The sequence below is a fragment of the Macaca mulatta genome, chromosome 10 (genome assembly GCF_049350105.2).
Source record: "Macaca mulatta isolate MMU2019108-1 chromosome 10, T2T-MMU8v2.0, whole genome shotgun sequence".
Classification (NCBI taxonomy): Eukaryota; Metazoa; Chordata; class Mammalia; order Primates; family Cercopithecidae; genus Macaca; species Macaca mulatta.
In genome coordinates this window covers 70,459,151-70,473,748 of record NC_133415.1, presented here as the reverse complement: position 1 = coordinate 70,473,748, position 14,598 = coordinate 70,459,151, and the positions used below count along the sequence as shown (strand labels likewise).

The 14,598-nt window shown below is 36.1% G+C and overlaps 1 protein-coding gene across 12 annotated transcripts in view; it reads right to left on the bottom strand.

Annotated features, from left to right (window-relative positions):
* Positions 1–14,598, bottom strand: part of TASP1 (taspase 1) — a 400,343-nt gene that overhangs the window by 309,997 nt on the left and 75,748 nt on the right. For 6 of the 12 annotated variants that reach the window (XR_001447603.3, XM_077951190.1, XM_077951189.1 and 3 more), the window contains 2 exons: positions 7,048–7,154; positions 5,201–5,263 (listed from right to left, as the gene is read on the bottom strand). Coding sequence is in view for 11 of the 12 variants with exons in the window: in XM_077951190.1 (XP_077807316.1) it covers positions 5,201–5,263; positions 7,048–7,154 (170 nt within the window). In the remaining variant the exon portion in view is untranslated. The remainder of the gene's footprint in view (positions 1–5,200; positions 5,264–7,047; positions 7,155–14,598) is intronic. The other 6 variants (XM_077951192.1, XM_077951191.1, XM_028828175.2 and 3 more) reach the window with 1 other exon arrangement.

Below are 14,598 nucleotides of genomic sequence, written 5' to 3'. Positions count from 1 at the left end.
GAAGAAGTCAAATTGTCCCTGTTTGATGTATGATTGTATATTTAGAAAACCCTATTGTCTCAGCCCAAAATCTCCTTAAGCTGATAAGCAACTTCAGCAAAGTCTCAGGATACAAAATTAATGTGCAAAAATCACAAGCATTCTTATACACCAGTAACAGACTAACAGAGAGCCAAGTCATGAATGAATTTCCATTCACAATTGCTTCAAAGAGAATAAAATACCTAGGAATCCAACTTACAAGGGATGTAAGGGACCTCTTCAAGGAGAACTACAAACCACTGCTCAGTGAAATAAAAGAGGACATAAACAAATGGAAGAACATACCATGCTCATGGATAGGAAGAATCAATATCGTGAAAATGGCCATACTGCCCAAGGTAATTTATAGATTCAATGCCATCCCCATCAAGCTACCAATGAGTTTCTTCACAGAATTGGAAAAAACTGCTTTAAAGTTCATATGGAACCAAAAAAGAGCCCGCATCTCCAAGACAATCCTAAGTCAAAAGAACAAAGCTGGAGGCATCACCCTACCTGACTTCAAACTATACTACAAGGCTACAGTAACCAAAACAGCATGGTACTGGTACCAAAACAGAGATATAGACCAATGGAACAGAACAGAGTCCTCAGAAATAATACCACACATCTACAGCCATCTGATCTTTGATAAACCTGAGAAAAACAAGAATGGGGAAAGGATTCCCTACTTAATAAATGGTGCTGGGAAAACTGGCTAGCCATAAGTAGAAAGCTGAAACTGGATCCTTTCCTTACTCCTTATACGAAAATTAATTCAAGATGGATTAGAGACTTAAATGTTAGACCTAATACCATAAAAACCCTAGAAGAAAACCTAGGGAATACCATTCAGGACATAGGCATGGGCAAGGACTTCATGTCTAAAACACCAAAAGCAATGGCAACAAAAGCCAAAATTGACAAATGGGATCTTATTAAACTAAAGAGCTTCTGCACAGCAAAAGAAACTACCATCAGAGTGAACAGGCAACCTACAGAATGGGAGAAAAATTTTGCAATCTACTCATCAGACAAAGGGCTAATATCCAGAACCTACAAAGAACTCAAACAAATTTACAAGAAAAAAACAAACAACCCCATCAAAAAGTGGGCAAAGGATATGAACAGACATTTCTCAAAAGAAGACATTCATACAGCCAACAGTCACATGAAAAAATGCTCATCATCACTCGCCATCAGAGAAATGCAAATCAAAACCACAATGAAATACCATCTCACACCAGTTAGAATGGCAATCATTAAAAAGTCAGGAAACAACAGGTGCTGGAGAGGACGTGGAGAAACAGGAACACTTTTACACTGTTGGTGGGATTGTAAACTAGTTCAACCATTATGGAAAACAGTATGGCGATTCCTCAAGGATCTAGAACTAGAAGTACCATATGACCCAGCCATCCCACTACTGGGTATATACCCAAAGGATTATAAGTCATGCTGCTATAAAGACACATGCACACGTATGTTCATTGCGGCACTATTCACAATAGCAAAGACTTGGAATCAACCCAAATGTCCATCAGTGACAGACTGGATTAAGAAAATGTGGCACATATACACCATGGAATACTATGCAGTCATAAAAAAGGATGAGTTTGTGTCCTTTGTAGGGACATGGATGCAGCTGGAAACCATCATTCTCAGCAAACTATCGCAAGAACAGAAAACCAAACACCGCATGTTCTCACTCATAGGTGGGAACTGAACAATGAGATCACTTGGACTTAGGAAGGGGAACATCACAGGGCCTATCATGGGGAGGGGGGAGGGATTGCATTGGGTATTATACCTGATGTAAATGACGAGTTGATGGGTGCTGATGAGTTGATGGGTGCAGCACACCAACATGGCACAAGTATACATATGTAACAAACCTGCATGTTATGCACATGTACCCTAGAACTTAAAGTATAATTTAAAAAAAAAAAAAAGAAGTGTATCTCTGGCTGGGCGCAGTGGCTCATGCTTGTAATCCCAGCACTCTGGGAGGCTGAGGTGGGTGGATCACCTGAGGTCAGAAGTTTGAGACCAGCCTGACCAACCAACATGGAGAAACCCCGTCTCTACTAAAAATACAAAATTACCCAGGCGGGGTGGTGCATGCCTATAATCCCAGCTACTCAGGAAGGCTGAAGCAGGAGAATGGCATGAACCTGGGAGGCAGAGGTTGCAGTAGGCAGAGGTTGCAGTGAGCCGAGATCGCGCCATTGTACTACAACCTAAACAACAAGAGCAAGACTCCATCTCAAAAAAAAAAAAAAAGAGAGAAGAAATGTATCTCCTTCAGTGTTAATCTCCTTCAAAAATGAGTATCAAGAATGTAAACATTAGGAACATTACCAAATACTCTACTCCTTTTATTATATTTATATATCCAACTCATAGCGGCTTTTATGTAGCCTTTATTATATTTATATATCCAACTCATAGCTGCTTTTATGTAGCCACAACAAACTATAGTAGTGAGCCTTAGTCCACATGCTTGCTAACCAATATTACACTAAAACTATACACACAGGACAGGGAGAAACAAATGAACATAAGTCAATTTAGAAAACAGTGATTTGTCCCTTCCTGTCATATCCCTAAAATATTAATAAACTTCCAGTCTCTCCACTCACCACAACTTACATCTCTCCCCATAACTTACCTCTCTCACCATCCTCCCTTTTGCTACTACAAGATTCTACCCAGGGTAACCAACGCAGGTGCAGGTTTCTTGCTGAGTGACTTTAAAGATGAAAGTCTCAATGGGAAAAACTATGGTGTCTATGACTCACTCAATGATAATCACAAAGCACTTGAACATCTATTATCACTTCTGTCCCTTATAACAGTCCTGTTAAGGGAACAGGATATCACTATTTTCATTTAGAAACAAAAAACTGAGGCTTCAAATGTTAAATTACTCACTGGATTCACAGAACTAACCAACTGACAGTTAATTCACAAAATTAACTGGCAATGGTAGAATCTCTTACCCCACATATCTCTCTCTTATCACTCCATGGCAAAAATTGTCAATAGTTATTTCCATCCTTGTTCTCCATAATCATCCCATTCCATACCAGTCTATAATCAACTATGTCACAGAAACTGTCCCTATCCCGATTAACGGTCTCCAGGTGCCAAATCCAATGTCCAGTCATCTGTGCTCTTAGCTGTCTTCTCAGCAGCATTTGACCAGGTGATGACTTTCTTCGAAATGTTTCTCTCTTGGCTTCCTAGACACTCTTCCTGGTTGTGCCTCTGCCTCGTTGGCTGCTCCTTCTTTCTCCTTTGCTGGTTCCTCCTCCTCCCAGCCTTGACATATTAAACTGGCCCAAGGTTCAGTTTTCAGACCACTGTCTATTCTCACTCTTTAGTGATCTCACCTAGTGACATTGGTTGACATTCCTTTTGATGCCAATGATTTCCAAATGGGTATCTCTCTCCCAACCTGCCCATAAAACAGGAGCTTCCACCCATGTGCATGGAGGTGCTCAGATAACCAACTCCAGAGTTAATGTTTCTGCCTGCCACAGGAAGCTTATCAGAAATCCCCTTATCCAGTATGATAAAAGTTTGGTTAAAATTTTTAAAAGTTGAAAATTCTCAGTCTGAAGCACAGACTCATTCAAAAGAAGAAAAAGATGTATATCTTACACATATTCTTTTTATTTAAAAGACAAAGGGTCATTCTATTTGTCAATCTCTTCATAGAGGACCAAAGCCTTTTCTTTGAATGTGGGTCCACAAATAAATACTCCATATCATCTTTCTTGCATAAACTATAACACAATGAATTGTCCCATGATTTCAAGTGTCATTTTATTTTAAATAGAACAAGAACATAAAGACACCAACAAAGCATTCTAAGTACAGAATGCTTCTATATTTTTATTATTGTTCTCAATCTTTTATAACAGGCATGCCCATATTTAATTCTACAGCAATTTTTCATAAAACAACTCTGCTTTTCCAAGTTAGTTTTCAGACAATTCTCTTAGTTTTCCAACAAACTCTCTTTTTAAACTCACTACTCATCAGTTTACGTGAGACAATGAATTATGTAATAACAACGATTAAAACAGCAAGCAGAATGAGGATCTTGGTGGCATATAATTCAAATGAAAGGAACAGAGGCGGATGATACACCAAAATGTATTGTATTAGCTCTGGATATTTAAGGTGCTATTGGCATCAAGTAATAGGTTTTATGGTGAAAACGGAAAGCACTGGTCAATCTGAGCCCATTAAGTTGGAGATGGGTTAAAAAAGTTACTGATTTCCACTGCCTACTTCTACCACCAGAAAGCCGTATTTCCCCAGCTCTACTCTTTTAGTAAATGGCAAATATCCAACTGCTAAGCTAAAATCCTTAAATCCTCTGCTCAGCTAAAACCCTTAATTCCTCTCTCTTACCAATAACTAAGGCATCAATATTGTCTTTCTAGAAACCTTCAAAATATTTTCTGGATATATTCACTTATCGTTATCTCCATCCCTATCACCTACAGTCCAACGTGCCATAATCTCCAAACTGTAATGACTTTGTAACTAGTCTCCCAACTTCTATTCTTACCTCTCCCCTGGACTGATTCTTCACATAGTAGCCCAGGAAGAACTTTGCAAAATGGGAATGAGACAGCACTGTTTCCCTACTTTAAACTCTTCAATGGCTAGCCACTATTCTTGAATAAAATTCAAACTCCTTGCCATGATCTACCAGGTCCTAAAGGAGCTAGCCCATACCTACTTCCCCAGCTTCATCCCATACCATTCTCCCTTTGCTCACTGCTTTGGGCACACTGACTCTCCTCTCCATTCCTCTAATATGCTAAAACTCCCACAGGGCCTCTGCACATGCAGCTCATTCTGCCTGGAACACTCTTTCACTGACTCTTCATAAAAGCTACTCATTTTTCAGATGTCACCTCAAATGTTATCTCCTCATAAGCGTCTCCATTGATCATCCTATTTATATGCTAATATGTCTCCTTCTGCTAAAAGGTAAGGTCTCATTAGAACATGAGCTTCCTCCATCTTGTTCACCATTATTTTCTTACTATCCAGTTCAGTACCATTTCCTGAATGGAAAAATGAACTACTTGAATAATTCCAGCTGAAAATATTCTCTATGAGATGCAGTGAAATTTCTATACATAAAAATCCTAACCTGATCTCCGCAAAAAGAACGGTATGAGAATTTCACAGCAGCTTCATTCGTAATAGTAAAAAACTGGAAAAAAAAATCAAATGTTCATCAACAGGAAAACAGATAAACAAATTAATGTGCATTTATATTAGGAAATATTACTCAGTAATAAAAAAGAATAAATCAGTAATACAAAGTCTAATAAATGTTTTTTGTGAAACAAGCCAAACAGAAAAGAGTACATTCTGTATGATTCCATTTATATAACGTTCAGAGCAAGAAAAAGCATTTATTGTAATAAAAATCAGAACAGTGGCTGCCTACAAGTTGGAGACTAACTGGAAACAAGCACAAAAGAACTGGAAATATTCTATAACTTGATAGGTGTATGGTTTACATGGGCATATACGTTTATAAAACCGATTAAATCATTTACACTATGCAAATTTTATTACAACTTTTTTTTTTTTGGAGACAGGGTCTTACTCCATCACCCAGGCTAGAGCACGGTAACACGATCATGGCTCACTGCAGCCTTGACTCCCCAGACTCAGGTGATTCTCCCACCTCAGCCTCCTGAGTAGCTGGGAGTACAGACATGCACATCCAGCTAAATTTTTGTACAGATGGGGTTTTCCTTGTTGCCCATGATGGTCTCAACTCCTGGGCTCTAGTAATCCACCCACCTCAGCCTCCTAAAGTACTGGGATTGCAGGCATGAGCTACTGGACCCAGCCTATCATGAATTTTTAAAAAGGCAAAAAAGTCCTAAATTCATTCACTCGCACATCACATCCGATGTAGAAACCCAAGAAATAGACTATTCACCATCATATCAAGATCTACTTATTAATTTGTTCATCTGCCTTGTAAATTCTTACTCTTCGCAGGCAGAAAATTAAAAAGGTTTGCACCAAACTGAGTGTCTTGTGGCAACACAGCAAGAAAATATCTATCACTACAAAAGATGATGAATTATGCATTTATACATAAGCAAACCATATAAAAGTATGACACAAAGGACAAAACAGTATGTAAGCCATTACAGAAGAACTAAACAATAAGGAATATTGATGAATGCTAAGGTACATCAAATGACTATGTGACCTGGGACACCCATCATGAGTTGTGTGTTAAGGAACCCCTAAGCCACAGGCAAGAATGCTGTAGTTTTCAACTTCTTTCTATCCTAAAAACATCTGAATACAATATGTATATTTTCTTATACTCTACTCCCTAAACAGTCATGTTAAGAATCACTAGATAGAGCTGTAAGAACCAAAACAGTAGCCACGAGCCAAATGCAGCTATTCAGAAATTAAAACAAGGCAAGGACAAATGGAAAGCTGAATTTTTAATTTTATAAAATTTTAATTAATTTATAATATATTAAACTATTAGAAAGATTTAAGTATACCTGTAATAACTTGGAATGTAAATTTACTATTTCACAGTAAATTTTTATGAAATATAAATACAGATCAAATATTTCTAATAAAAATGTAGTGTTATAATTGAGATGTGGAAAATTTAAACTGGTTATGAAGACTTAATACTAAAAAAGATCACGTAAAATAGCTCATTCATAAGTTTTCCCTGATCATATTTCAAAGTTATATTTGAGATTCACTGGTTTAAATATATTATTGAAACTAATTTCCCTTGTTTTTTTCTACTTTCTTTTTCTCTTTTATGAGCCTAATATTATGAACATATTTTTTTTTAAATGTAGCTACTGAAAAACTTTAAAGTATATACGTGGCACACACTCTATTTCTACTGAATAGTACTGTCCTAAAGCTTGTATCTAAATGCAGAAGATACATCATTATGATACATTAATTTGAATATTTCAAACATCTCCTGACCTTTTCACTTGATTGTCTTCTTTTCTTTAGTTGAATAAAATCTGTTTCCACCCTTTCTGCCAGCTCTAGTTTCCTCTTGTTTCTTTTAAATGCAGCTAAACTGAATCCTATAAAATAAAATAAAATAAAAAACATTAAATGTAACATTAAAAAATACTAGGGCAATGAGTCAAATAAGATAGCTGAAGAGCCTTCCCGGAAGAAAATCCTTAAGAATGTTAAATTAAGGGTTTAAAAAGTATTTTCAAGGTATACAGGGATAGTAGGAAAATAAGAGAAATAAACTAAGTTTTTAAAATTAAGAAAAAGGTCAAACCCAGAGAAACAAAGGAGTCCTGAAGGTAGACACTACCCTCTCAGCATCTGTTGATGCACGCCTCCTCCAACTGTGGTTTTAAAGGTCTCTGCGCATAGGAGGTAAGAGACGAAACTTGGGCACAACGCAGTACGAGAAAACACACTGGAGATTATCCACAAAGAAAGGAGAGAGTCTCAAAGGTTGATATGCCCAGTGAATAGCAGAATGAGAAAAAAAGTCACCAGGCACCAAAACATAAGAAAAAGTAAATAAAACATTTTTTAAACCAGAAAACTTGCAAGTCTCAGCTTTGGTTCTAGATGTAAAGAGGAAACATCTCCCTAGAAATTTCATGACTAATGAGGGCATTTAGATAGGCTTCGAGTAGAATTCTTATTACCTGTGAGAGCCCAGGGTAAAAAAGTGATCTCAGTGTACCAGTGCTTCAAAGGGCCTCCAAACACAAATGCAAATACTCCCTAGAAAAACAAACTGGCCTTAACTTATCCAGACCTCAAAGAACCCTATGTTTCAATCAACATGTGCTCATAGTTTTAAAAGAAAAATTCACAAAACAAATAAGAGATAAACTACCAAGAATAAAAGCCAGCCAAATATCAGAAAGCATAATCTGAACCACAAAAATCTCAGATACTGGAATAATCAGATAAGAATATAACATATGTTTATGCTCAGAGAAATAAAAGAAATATATCAAAAATAGGATTAAGCAGCAAGATGATAAACTGACCAGGCTGAATTGAAGAATAAATAGAGCTTCAATCCATCAATAAATAAAATAATCAAAATTTTAAAACTTGATATATAAATTTTAACAGCCAATTAGATCCAGCTGACAAGAGAAATTACAAACTGGAACATAACACTGACAAAGTTACTGAGTAAAGTTTTCTGATAATGGCAGACTAAGTTATGCAGAGTAATTATCCATGGAATATTCCTAAAAATGTTGGGTAAAATATTTAAAATATCACCTTAAAAGCACTCAAAACTTTACAAGTACTAAGCTAAATTCTTGGGTAAACTGTGGATTATTGCACTGTGAACATTTGCCAACACTAGCACACTTGCATTTGACTAAATGGCATCAAGGAGAGGGATACATCAAGCCCAGAGCCTACTAAGAGTAGACAGTTTTATAGGAGACACTCCCCACAATAAACTGGGAATTTAAAGGGCTAATTCTCTTAGAGTAAAGCTAATCCATAACTAAGTCCATTACTCCCTCTATCTCAAAAGCAAATGCATGCAGTCAATATTGTCCCAGATTATAGCAGAGCATGAGACTAAGAAAAGATTGGGGGAGAAAACAGGGAGAAGGCAAAGAAAAAGAAATAAAGTATTCGAAAGAGGTGGGGAAAGAAAACTATCTCTAAGAAACTTTTGGTCTCATGGGGCCCTTGCATAGATTTGCAAATACACACACTGTACAATCCCAGAAGGAAAAGAAAGAGAGAAGGAGAAGATGGTTAACTTGCAGAAATAGTAACTGAAAACTTGCCAACTTTGATGAAAGATATGAACACCCAAGACATAAACACCCAAGAAGCTCAAGGAACTCCAAGTAGGAAAACTGGGAGAGCCATACCAAGGCACATTACAATCAAATTGTCAAAGACCAAAGACAAAGAGAGCATCTTGAAAAGCAGATTATCACCTACTAGGGATCCTCAATAAAATTATAAGCAGATTTCTCATCAGAAACTTTGGAAGCCAGAAACAGTGGGTTGATATATTCAAAGTGCTGAAACAACAAAAGCATCAACCAAGAACCCTGGCTGTGGCCAAACGGTCCTTCAAAAATGAGGGGCAAATTGAAATACTCTCAGATAAACAAAAACTGAGACAGTTCTTTTCTACTGGAGCTACCCTGCAATAAATGCTAAAGGAAATCCTTCCAGTTAAAATGAAAGAACCTTAGACAGAACTCAAAGCTGTAAATAAACAATGATCTCTGATAAAGATAAATACATGGACAACTGTAAAAGATAGTCTTATTGTAATTTTGGTTTCTAACTATGCTTTTTGTTTTCCACATGATTTTATTTATTTATTTATTTATTTTTTGAGACAGAGTCTCCCTCTGTCGCCAAGCTAGTGTGCAGTGGCACAATCTGGGCTCACTACAACCTCTGCCTCCCAGGTTCAAGCGATTCTCTTGCCTCGGCCTCCCAAGTAGCTGGGATTACAGGCACGCACCACAACGGCTGGCTAACTTTTTGTATTTTTAGTAGAGACAGGGTTTCACCATGTTGGCCAGACTGGTCTCAAACTCCTGAGCTCAGGTGATTTGCCCACCTCAGCCTCCCAAAGTGTTATAATTACAGGTGTGAGCCACCATGTCTAGTTTATTTTCTACATGATTTTAGAAACTGAAGTATTAAAACACTATCAGTCTGTTTTGGGACAAACAATGGGAAAAGATACAATTTTGTAAAAGAGGGTTGAGATAGAGCTGTATAAGAACAGAATTTTTATTTGTTATTGAAGTTAAGCTGGTCTAAATTCAAATTAGAATGTTATAATTTTAGAATGTTAAATGTAATCCCCATCATAACCACAAAAAAAAAAGCAAGACAATATACACAAAAGAAAATGAAAAAAGAACAACGCAATAAACCAAGTAGATCTAAAAGATATAAACAGAACACTCTATTCAACAATAGAACTCACATTCTTCTCAAGTTCACTTGACATATTTTTCCAAAATGTCCCATTTGTATGTGAGCACAAATCAAATCTCAATAGATGTAAAAGGTAGGTATTGTACAATGTATCTTCTCCAACTGTAACAGGATGGAGTTAGAAATCAATGGTAGAAGAAAACTGAAAAATGCACAAATTGTCAAAACTAAAATACAGAAAGAAATCACAAAGGAAATTAGAAAACGCTTAGATGTGAATAAAAATTAATACACCAAAACTTACAAAGTGCATCAAAAGCCTTATGAAAGAAAAAATTTTAGAGCTATAAACACATTTAAAAAGAAAAAAAGATTTCAAACAACAACCTAGCTTTAAAACTTAAGGAACTAGTAAAAGAAGAATTAAACCCAAAGCTAGCAGAACAAAGGAAATAAAGATCAGAGTGGAGATAAATAAAATAGATAATACCAAAAAAAAAAAAAAAAAGAAAAACAAATAAAACCAAAAGTTCATGGAAAACATTAGCAAAATTTAAGATCTTTAGCTAGATTAAGAAAAAAAAAGACAAATTACTATAATCAGAAATCAAAGTGGGGACATTACTACTGATTCTTCAAAAATAAAAAGTATTATAGGCCAGGTACAGTGGCTCATGCCTGTAATCCCAGCAGTTTGGGAAACCAGTGTGGGTAAATCCCTTGAATACAAGAGTTTGAGACCAGCCCGGGCAACATGGTGAAACCCTGTCCCTACAAAAATACAAAAAATTAGCCAGGCATGGTGGCATGCACCTATAGTTGCAGCTACTCTAGCGGCTGAGATGGGAGGATCGTCTTAGTCTAAGAGGTCAAGGGTGCAGTGAGCCACGTTTGTGCCACTGCACTCCAGCCTGGGCAACAGAGCAAGACCTTGTCTCAAAAAAAAAAAAATTATATCTCTATATACGTGTGTGTGTGTGTGTCTGTGTGTTGTGTATGTGTATATGTGTGTATGTATGTATGTATGTGTATATATATGTGTGTATACATATACACGTGCACATATATATATGCATATATGCACACACATATAAATAAGAGAGTTCTATGAAAAACTGGGTACCCAAATATTGGATGACCTAAATGAAATTAACAAAGTCCAAAAACACAAAACCTACCAAGACTGCATCATGAAGAAACAAAATCTGAATTAACCCATATCTAGTAAGGAGACTGAATCAATAATATAAACTCTCCTGGCAAAAAAAAAAAGAAAAAAAAAAAAAATTCCCAGACTTCATGGCTTCACTGGAGCATTCTACCAAACATTTAAACAATAAACACCAAAAAAATTAACAAAGAGGAAACATTTCCAACATCATTATATGAGGCCAGCATTATCCTAATACCAAAACCATACAAAGACACCATAAGAAAGCTACCAACCAATATTTCTTACGAACGTTGATGCACAATTCCTCAACAAAATACTGCCAAACCAAATGCAGCAGCATATTAAAAGGATAATACACTATGACAAAGTGCAATTTATTCCTAAGAAGCAAAGGTCGTTCAACATATGAAAATCAATGTTATACACCAACATTAACAGGATGAAGGGAAAAAGCCTTTTGATTTTTTTTTTTTTTTTTTTTACTATGTTGCTCAGGCTGGTCTTGAAATTCTGGCCTCAAGTGATCCTCCCACCTCAGTCTCCCAAAGTGCTGGGATTATAGGCATGAGCCACCCCACCCAGCATGATCATAAATGGATGCACAAATAATCATGTTACAAAATTCAAAATTATTTCATAATAAACACACCAAACAAACTAGAAATAGAAAGAAACGACCTCAACACAAAAAGGCAAAATGTGAAAAGCCCACAGCTAACATCATATCTATGGAGAAAGACTGAAAGCTTTTCCCCTAAAATCAGAAACATGACAAGGATATGTACTTTCACCACTTCTAGTACTAGAAGTCCAAACCTAATATTAGAAGTACTGGAACTAGAAGTCCTAGAAGTACTGGAAGTCCCAGCCAAGGCAATTAGGCAAGGAAAAGAGGTAAAAGCCATTCAAATTGGAAAGGAAGAAATAAAATTATGACTTGATCTTATACTTGGAACATCCTAAAGATCTCTAACCCCACCCCCCAACACAAACACACAAACCCACTGGAACTAACAAATTCAGCAAAGTTGTATGATTCAAAATCAATACTCAAAAATCAGTTGCATTTCTATAAATTAACAATGAATTAAGAAAGCAATCCCATTTACAATAGCATCGAAAAGTATAAAATGCTTAGGAAAAAAACAAAAATCAAGGAGGCAAAAGACTTGTATGCCGAAAACAACAAAACATTGCTGAAAGAAATTAAAGATGTTAATCATGAAAAGACATCCATGTTCAAGAATTGGAAGCTTTAATATTATTAAGATGTCAATACTACTTAAAGCAATCTACAGATTCAGTGTAATCCCTAACAAAATCCCAATAGCGTTTTTTTTTTTAAAAAAATAGAAATATCAATCCTAAAATTCATATACAATCTACAGGGACTCTAAATAATCAAAACAATCTTGGAAACAAAAAAAAATCTGGAAGTCTCACTTCCTAATTTCAAAACTTACTACAAAGCTACAGCAATCAAAACAGCATGGAGGCCAGGGGTGGTGGCTCATGCCTGTAATCCCAGCACTTTGGAGGCCAAAGCAGGCAAATCGTTTTAAGTCAGGAGTTCAAAACCAGCCTGGCCGACATGGTGAAACCTCATCTCTACTAAAAATACAAAAAAAATTAGCCGGGTGTGGTGGTGGGCACCTGTAATCCCAGCTACACGGGAGGCTGTGGCAGAATTGTCTGAGCCCAGGAAGCGGAGATTACAAAGAGCAGAGGATCGCACCATTGCACTCCAGCCTGGGCAACAGAGTGAGACTCCATCTCAAAAAAACCAATATGGAAATGGCATAAAGGTTGTTACACGGAAAAATGCAATAGATTAAAGAGTTCAGAAATAAACTCTCACGTGTATGGTCAATGATTTCATGAGGGTACTAGCACCATTCAATAGGGAAACCACAGTCTTCAACAAACTGTTTGAAAGACTAGATAACCACATGCAAAATAATTAGACCCCCACTTTATACCATATACAAAAATTCATTCAAAATGGATTAAAGACCTAAATGTAAGAGCTAAAACTATAAATCTCTTAGAAAACAACATAGGAGAAAAGGTTGGATATAACACCAAAACATAGACAATAAAAGAGAAAAAAGATAAAAATTTAAAAGACACAATGAGTGAAAGACACAATCAATGGAGTGAAAAGGCAACTCATGGAATGGGATATTTGCAAGCCATATCTGACAAGTGTTAATATCCAGAACACATGAAGAATTCCTATTATCTCAACAAGAAAAACCCTGATTGAAAAATAGGCAAAGGACTAGGATATATATTTCTCTAAGAAAGATATAAAAATGGCTAATAAGCACATGAAAAGACACTTTAACAGCATAATCATTATCGAAATGCAAATCAAAATGACAATGAAATACCAACTCACAGCCACTAGGATGCCAACTATTTTTTAAAAAGTAAAGGAAAGAACAAGGATATGGAGAAATTGGAACCATGGTGCACTGTTGATAGAATATGAAATGGTGCAGCCACTATGGAAAACAGACAATATGGTGGCTTCTCAAAAAATAAAAATAGAATAACCATGTGATCCAGCAATTCCATTTCTGGGTACCCAAAAAAATGGACAGCAGGGACTCAAACAGATATTTGTACAGCCATGTTCACAGTAGCATTATGCATGACAGCCAAAAGGTAGTGTAACCCACGTATTCATCAATGGATGAGTAGATAAACAAAATGTGGTATATACATACAATGAAATATTATTCAGCCTTAAAAAGAAATTCTGACACATGCTACAACATGAACCTTGAAGAAGTCATGCTAAGTGAAATAAGCCAATTACAACAGGACAAGTACTCTATGATTCCACTTATAAAAGCAGAATTCATAGAGACAAAAATGAACTAGCCAGGGACTAAATGTAAGGGACATGGGGAGTTACTGTTTAATGGGTACAGTTTGGGTGTTACGAGATGAAGAGGGTTCTATAGATGATGATAGTGTTAGTTCCATAACAGTAAGAAAATATTTAAAGCTACTGAACTATACCATTAAAAATGTTTAAGATGGTAAATTTTATGTTATGTGTATGATACCATAATTTTAAAAAGAACCACAAAAAAAGTACAAGAATGTTTACAGAAGCTTTATTTATAATAGCCAAAAATTGGAAACAACCCAGACATAAATGGGCAAATGGCTAAACAGTGGTAGTACCTCCATACCATGAACACTCAGGAATGAAAAAAAAAAAAAAAACAAGCTATTGACAAACACAATGTGGATGTTATCTCCAGAGAGTTAGAGTCAGGAGCGGGAAAAAAAAAAAAAGCAAATACCAAAAGGTTACAGCCCGTATGATACCATTTATATTACATTCTTGAAATGACAAAATTATACCAACGTAAAATATATTAGTAGCTATCAGGGATTAAGGTGGGAAAGAAGATAAC